The sequence below is a fragment of the Cucurbita moschata genome, unplaced genomic scaffold, assembly GCF_002738365.1.
Source record: "Cucurbita moschata cultivar Rifu unplaced genomic scaffold, Cmos_1.0 Cmo_Scf00012, whole genome shotgun sequence".
Lineage (NCBI taxonomy): Eukaryota > Viridiplantae > Streptophyta > Magnoliopsida > Cucurbitales > Cucurbitaceae > Cucurbita > Cucurbita moschata.
In genome coordinates this window covers 1535422-1543397 of record NW_019268528.1, presented here as the reverse complement: position 1 = coordinate 1543397, position 7976 = coordinate 1535422, and the positions used below count along the sequence as shown (strand labels likewise).

Below are 7976 nucleotides of genomic sequence, written 5' to 3'. Positions count from 1 at the left end.
CTCCCCCCCCCCGATAGGAACTAGGAGATCGATCGATCTAAAGTGGAGGTGGCGATCGACTTTTGATCAAGGGTATGTATATATTATTAGTCAATACTCACGACGAAAATATCGGTTGATTGATTTTTTTATTGATAGTCGAGAATTCAAAACATTTCAGAACTCTAATTTTATTATTGAGACTGAATAATATGTGACGAGACTAAAAATTTAGTGATTAGAATGATTATAGTCTAATAAAAATGATAGGAGCGATCGTTTTTAAGTATTGGATATCCATGTTATACTGTTTCGTTAAATATATCAATTTTTTATACTAAAGTTTAGATCGAGGGTAAATTTGAAGAGAATAATCATGGGTGAGCCTTTTTGGAGAATAATTAAGGAATACTAGGCGTGAGACCTTTCGGAAGCTCAAAGCAAAGTCACGAGAGCTTATACTCAAAGTGGACAATATCATACCATTGTGGAGAGTCGTGTTCGTCTAACACTAAGCCACACATTTTAATACTTAAGCTAGTATCAAATTTGTGGAGAGTCGTGTTCGTCTAGTAAACCAACTGATACTTAAGTGGGCTTAAGTGGGCATGCATGTTTTGTGGTTGTTGGACCTATTTGTGGTATGGCTGACCCATGGGTCGTCCATGTAGGCTATGGCTGGCCATGGCCAATTCGATGGGCTGGCAGTTCTATGCCATGTTGGGCCATTGGGTGGGCTCTTCTATTTGGTAGTCATTCTATATGGCCTTAGCTTAGGTCTATTAGAGGCTCTTTGTAACGTCCAATACGAGTATCTCGATAAGAATGACTTTGACTTTATCGCTTTTAAAAATGATCATATGATTGAGCTGCTAAAAAGGAAAGTACGTTTTGTTGGTATAAGTAATGATGTTCGACGTCAACATAGAGAGTAAATCAACATTTCTATATCGTAAATAATATAAATAATATACCTTTTAGCAAGGGTAAATGTTTATTCATTTAATCTAAATAATTTTTTAAATGTTTTTTTCTGAAATTTTCATCCACATCCATATGAACTAAATCTAGTGGAATATTACATTAATCCAACATTAATCATAGTTTTACTATGATTTTGGACAAGTTCATAATACATACAATTGCTCAATTTACTTTAGTATCGAATTTCTCTGTAGCATTATCCATTATAAAATAGTATAAGAGTTTATATCACTCGAGGATTTAACTGCACTCAAGCTCAGAAGATCTCTCACTTTCATTACATCGATGCAAAAATCACAATAGAACTTTTCCAAAGACTTTTAGTTCGATTTTACTTAAAACGTAGAAATTATTACTTCATACAAAAACCTTAAAAAAAAAAGTTCCACTTCATTCATTTACAGAAAACAAAAGCCCAAACTGACCCTCAACACAGTAGCTATATTTGCTAACTTAGTATTTTATGACTACATCCATGACAAAGTGCATACTCTTTTCACTAGGTTTCACACTGTTACACCTTTATACTTCCTTGCAGCCTCTTTGCAGTTAATGGTCGCTCTGTTGGCACTCGGCACCGGAGGTGGTACGCCGAAGTTCCCGAACCGACGTGCTGCTTCATTGCTGTCAATAGTTTTTGTGTAGCCATCTTTCTTAGGATGATCTGGTGCGTGACAAGCATTGTTTTTGCAATAGGGAAGGTTTACAGCTTCTTTAAAGAACTCTATAGCCTTCTCAATATCATTCATTGGTTTACTTATCCTCATTTCATGTTTTACCTGGTCTTCTTCCATTTCGACTTTGACTAAGAGTCTATTGAACTCTGTTGGGCGATTAAGAGCGGGGCGACTTGGATGCCGAATCCCTTTATCATGGTGAAGTCCATAAGACTTCACTGGTTCAGAGTTCTTGGTATGGCTATATTGAAAGCCATCCCTTGAATTTGAGTAGAATTCTTCAGTATATGTCTCAGTTGTAGTAACATACCTTGGTCTGGGCAGAACGACGGTAGGAAGTCGTCTTCCTCCGGCATCGAGATGAGCTGGTTTGTATTTGGGATCAGGGATATGGCTTGTTGTGTTCTTTTCTTCCTGTTGTGGTTCTAAGTTCTTGTTGTCGGGGCGACAAAAGAAACCATATCGAAAATCGGCCATAGCCTAAATGAGTTTGAGGTACTCACTCTTTATGCCTTAGAGACCTTGTGGTTGTGGTTTTTCTTTCTACTTCTAACAGGTTTATTATATAGGCAGTTCAGACTGAGCATATAATCTTTGTAGACTTTTAGCCAGCATATAGCTCACGGCTTCCTTGAGTGCATCCATGAAATTACGGGTCAAGTTCTTGAATTGACTAAGGATATGAAAAGAACCTGGCTTTACTTTATTCAAGAAGTTAAGCCAACAATTTTAGCAAGCATGAAATTTTATTGTAAACTATTATAGCTTAAGCTTTTGAGTTGAACGTTAATTTAACCTTGCTAATCATCCAAGAGAATTAGTGTGAATTTAAACGAAGTCAATGTGTGAGATCCCACAACGGTTGGTGAGGAGAACGAAGTATTCTTTATAAGGGTGTGGAAACCTCTCCCTAGCATACGCGTTTTAAAAATCTTGAGGGGAAGGCCGATAGGGAAAGCTCAAAGAGGACAATATTTGTTAGCGGTGGGCTTGAGTGTGAGATCCCACATCGGTTGGAGAGGAGAATGAAGCATTCTTTATAAGGGTGTGGAAACCTCTACCTAGCAAACTCGTTTCAAAAACCTTGAGAGGGATCCTGAAAGGAAGAGTCAATATCTGCTAGTGGTGGACTAGGGTTGTTACATTTAGTAAGCCAGTCCGATAATGAATTCGGCAAACATAAAGCTAAACCAAAGGTTTTGAACAAAAGGTTCCACCCCCTCAGGGAAAAAGGACGTCAAAGGAAAAAATGGTCCACATTTTCATTGGCCCCTAATACACAAACGACGAACCGAGGGAGAAAGAGTCGATGCTCCGAACTTCCTTTCGATTCTGTCATGTGTATTCAAACTTAATATGAATCCGACATTTCCTCTACTTGTGGACTTGAAAATTTGTTGTTGTTTGGAGTATTTGGACTGTGTTAGATTAGAACCCCTTGCCCCTTTTTTTTGTCTGACTCCTTTTTTTCTTTTTGGGCTCCTTTTGTATATCTTTACATTCCTTTCATTCTTTTTCAACTAAACTTCCGTGTCTTATAAAAGACAAGTAAAAGGCTCAACAGGACGGAATCAATATTAATAATAGAGAAAATTTCGTAACAAGTATTTGAACACAGGATCTCCCATTCTCATACCAAGTTAAATAACTAATGAACCCGAAAAGCTAAAGGTAACAGGCTATAATAAACATAACCAAATCAACGTGAGCATAACTCAACTAGTTTATGCATATACCTTAAACTAAACTGATCAAACTACGAAAATAATCTCTATTCATCATATGAGCAAAGTAAGAATCCCATAGTGTTTGCAATCAAATATATAACTAAGAATGGTTTTAGCTAGATTGAATTCATATCACATTGAATGTAATGAACAGCAATAATTTGGAAAGAACCTAGAAATGAATCTCGAATGAGGACGATGAATTTCGATAAACAGACAATATCAGGATAGATTATAAAATCAATATTTTACAATTTATAGATATGTTTCTGATCTCTTTTCATGGAAAAACTACTCTTGCAAATATCCAAGATAATCCTCTGTGAAATTGCACCACGTCATTTTGAGGATCAATTCCCCCCCACTAAGAAAAAAGATAAGGAATCACATTCTTCTAATCTGGGTTTCTTCTGATTAGAGACAACCTCCACTGAGCAGAGAATAAAATGGCTTGCTTAGTCATAGATTCTTTAATATGTTATTGGTGCAAGAAGGAATAAAAAAAAAAAAACCCACTATTCATCCTAATCTTCTCGAATCGACACTATTGTAGATACATCCTAATCCTTGGTATATTATGTTGGTTAAACGCTTGCATCTAATTCTGTTAAGAAGATTATCCCTAATTTATCTGTAAAAGCATTCAGACTTTGGTGGTGTTTTAAGATAAGGTTCTATATCCAAACTCCTGCAATGTCATTGCTTCTCTGATTGATATTGTAAATCAGAACTTCTTGGATTTAATCAATAATTAAGGCCATACACAAGGAGAGGGTTAAGAGTATATATAAAAGATTAACTATTTTCAATCAATTTAAACTTTTACGTCTAGTTGTGACTTTACAGAGTATCAAAGTAAAAGGGTCACTGATGTGTTAGTTAAAAGCCAAGTAAGAGTTACATTTTCATCTATTTATTGGCTGTCTTTCAGTTCAAAACAAGTGGAAAGTTTTGGCTGGTATCATTTTTTCTACCTCGATTATTGCAGGTCACCCGTTCAAAGAGGTTACAGAAGCTAGATTGGTGTGGCATCATTGGGCCTTTTCTTTGGATCTTTAGGGCAAGAAAGAAATAAATTATGGACATTATTCTCTTTACTGCTTTTCATTGGGCTAAATGTACATCAAAGTTTAAAGATTAAAGCTTACTACTACTCTTAGTCACTAGTTGGAGATCCTTCTTATTATCCACCATTCGAAGTTCTCTTCACTTTCTTTGTAATTTCATTCCTGAATGAAACAGTGATTCTTGTTTCTTCTTCCAAGGAAAAAAAAATTGTGAATCAAATAAGTATTTCTGTACCAGCCCAAGCCCACCGTTAGCAGATACGGTCCTTTTTGGGCTTCCCCTCAAAGTTTTTAAAACGCATCTGCGAGGGAAAGGTCTCTACACCCTTACTTATACTTCCTTCTCCTGTCCAACCGACGTGGGATCTCACAATCTCAACCCTCATGTGAGATGAAGTGTAAAGAGATTTAAAATATACCCTAACCTATTAGAGTAGATTTGAAAACATTAACTATATCATGAGTCATTTGACTAAGTTTTTGGATTTAGTGGTGATTTAACACGGCAGTAAAACTCAGCATTCCGTTGCCAAATGTTGTAAATAGTTTATGCATTGAGCTTTGTAAATAGGTCGTCTAGTGGTGATCAAATAACTTTCACTTTAATATGTCAACTATAATAAAGGTGGTGGTCTAACCAACCGGACTACAATCCAAAGTAAATTAGAGAAATAGCTTAAGCTTATCACTTTTCAACGTTAGGTTCTGGTCTAACCATCTGATCTTGCTGAGTTGTAAAAGAGATTCAACAGGTTATGATTAAACTTCTACCAATATTCTAATGAGGTTTTGAGAATAAATATGTAAAGCAAAGCAGAATTTGACACATAACAAATCAAAGGTGGAGTTACTGCTTCTAGAAGGTATGGAAACTTTACCAACACGAGTTGCTGGGTTAGCACCTGATATAAGCAACTTCTAGGAGTTTTTTATATTAACAAGGCCAGTAACAATCTTTTTATTGAACTTATCCAATTCCAAATATTCAAATCCAGGAAACAGGGAAGCTTCCAATAGCTATGAAATTTAATAGAAAAAATGGGAAACAAGAATAAGCTAAAAAAATACAAGGTGACCTTTTTTGTGTGTGGTTCAATCAGAGTTCGGATTTCCTTTGTGTTTCTAATTGTTTTTAGGCATCTTCTTCAAGCTGGGATGGGAGAACAAAACCAAATTCAAGCTCATAATTCGTACCCATTGAAGGCTTCTTCCAGACCACGACTTGACATATTGGGATGGAATTATTTGAAAGCAAACCTCCAACAGTCCAACCTTGGATAGAATGGTTGCATCCAACTGCAATATCAAAATACAAACATAGACATAAATACCTCTATAAAATTGTTTTTTTTTTAAAAAAATTGAATGAGCGTTTAAACTTCACAGAAAGGAGGAGACAGTAACTTGTTACTAATAAAAGTCCAGGCATCGCCTTCAAGATTCATTTCTCATGGGTCAAATGAAGGAACTTCATGTTGAGAGGCATGAAGGGCTTTATACACCGTTCTGTCAATAAAGCTTCGGTATGGATCCTCCTTCCGCTTCTTAATCAAGTAAGCTAAGCTATGTTCGACTTCAGATTTAACCTGATTATACAATTGGTTTGCATTTTTCTTGTCCTTCAGGATTTCCTCTCTTCCTTTTGTTTCTATTGGCTTACCAAACAGGTAGTAAAAACGACCGGGTACCTTGGGCAAGAGCAAAGGGAGGAAAAGATCCGGATTACCAACCTCTCCACTATCCGTATCCCTGAAATTCACAGTATATTCAACACCCAGACAGAAAAATGAACTTCAATTTACATTTGTAATGCCCGTTTTTCCAAGAAGGAAAATAATAAGCCGTATAGCAAAGTCCAAATGTATACTCTTTTAAAGGAGAAAAGAATATATTGATAGATTAAATGAACAAATAGCGGGGAGAACGGCCCCGTAGAGATGAAAAGGCAAAAATGTAGATAAATAATATAAGCAAATCATACACAGTAATGATGAAGAACAGTTACCTCACTTTAGCAGAATTCTGATTTGCCTTTCTGATGTTGTCATTAATTACAGGAATTTTCATCAGATCATTATAATCTAAAATCAGCTGCAAATACGAAATAAGAAGATAATGATAATTATAACTAGAAAGGTAGTAATAACAATAAAATTTCTTTTCAAGCATTAAGATATAGACAAGCTTGCACCAATTTTTTTCTTATTAAACAAGTTTTACGATTTTTTTAATGAGAAACTGAACAAGTTTCACGCTTTCAGAACACTCATTTGCTAAACCAGAAAATTGCGTTCCCTCCGAAATTTCCATGAAACTTAAAATTCATCCTTTCAATGATCCCCTTCTATGACAGAGATGACAATGATCCCCTTCTGGACACCAAGACGACTTTAATACACTGCATAGCCCTGCCACCGACAGGATCAGACAAGAAAAATATGCACGTCTCTGAAGGATGCCTCTGGGTTTTCAGCCCCAAACTCTTTGCCCATTTGGCTCCTTGTTTGAGATGAGGGGGTTGGGATAGGATAGCCTTACGGCATTTGGTTAATTGTTTTACAAACTCAAGTTATAGGGCTAGTTAAATCCAATTTTTCTAATTTCTCATCCTGCAGATTTAAAAAAAAATTATTAAAAATTTTAGGAGGAAGGCTACTTGAATTTAGCTCAACTGATAAAGTATTATATTCTTGACAAAAGATAAGAAGTTTAAATCTCCATCCCTGCATGTTGTGGAATTACAAAAAAAACAGTAGAAAAATATTAACTATTATTAGGAGAATAAGGGGCATATTTTGTCATGAACATTAGTTAAAAGGAGTTGGTTAGTAAAACGTCGTTATAAATAGGGTGGGTATGGAGGTGAAGGCAGATAGAATTTGGAATGTAGTTATTTTGGGAGAGTCCAGCTCTCTCAAAGTGCTTGAGAGGGCCTTTTGTATATTGTAATACAATTTCAGTGTTATTTTCTTTCTCGCTTCAAGAATAGGGTCCTATCAAAACTTCTTCTGCTTGAGCTACGAAATGGTGAGTGAACACTATCAAATCAAGGACTGGGAATTGAACTTACTTGTGCTATATCATCTTCTCCAACAGCACCAAACGGAACAATTGTAGCCCCAAAACGAGCAGCCATTCTCACAAATTCCTGTTGTTTTGGCCAGAACAGCTTATACTCTTCACCCTGTAAAGTTTTCAGAGGAAAAATGAACATTGGAAGCCTAATTCTCAACCATTATAGAAAAAGTAACAAAATAGATCATTTTGACTCAACAAAGATACCACCACAAGCGACTTATGCCCACATCTTCAATGACAAAGGGAAGTCCTTTCATAACTTTATGGATCTTCTAATTTGGCTCTCAGCTGGTGTAAAAATTCTCAATACTTCACAATTACTGTTTATCTTCTTTAATAACCAACTGGAAGTGTTTTCTGTAAGCCCCTTTGGCTTGGGACTATTTACTGTCTCTTCGAATTATTTCATCTTATCAATGAAATGATAGAATGTTTCCCATAAATCCCCCCCCCCCCCCCCCCCC

General features: G+C 36.1%; 1 protein-coding gene across 2 annotated transcripts in view; it reads right to left on the bottom strand.

Annotated features, from left to right (window-relative positions):
- Positions 1–5342: 5342 nt before the first annotated feature.
- Positions 5343–7976, bottom strand: part of LOC111450766 (acyltransferase-like protein At1g54570, chloroplastic) — a 12212-nt gene continuing 9578 nt past the window's right edge. For both annotated transcript variants that reach the window (XM_023091047.1, XM_023091046.1), the window contains 4 exons: positions 7505–7618; positions 6440–6525; positions 5839–6183; positions 5343–5730 (listed from right to left, as the gene is read on the bottom strand). In XM_023091047.1, the coding sequence (XP_022946815.1) occupies positions 5883–6183; positions 6440–6525; positions 7505–7618 (501 nt within the window). In that variant the 3' untranslated portion in view covers positions 5343–5730; positions 5839–5882. The remainder of the gene's footprint in view (positions 5731–5838; positions 6184–6439; positions 6526–7504; positions 7619–7976) is intronic.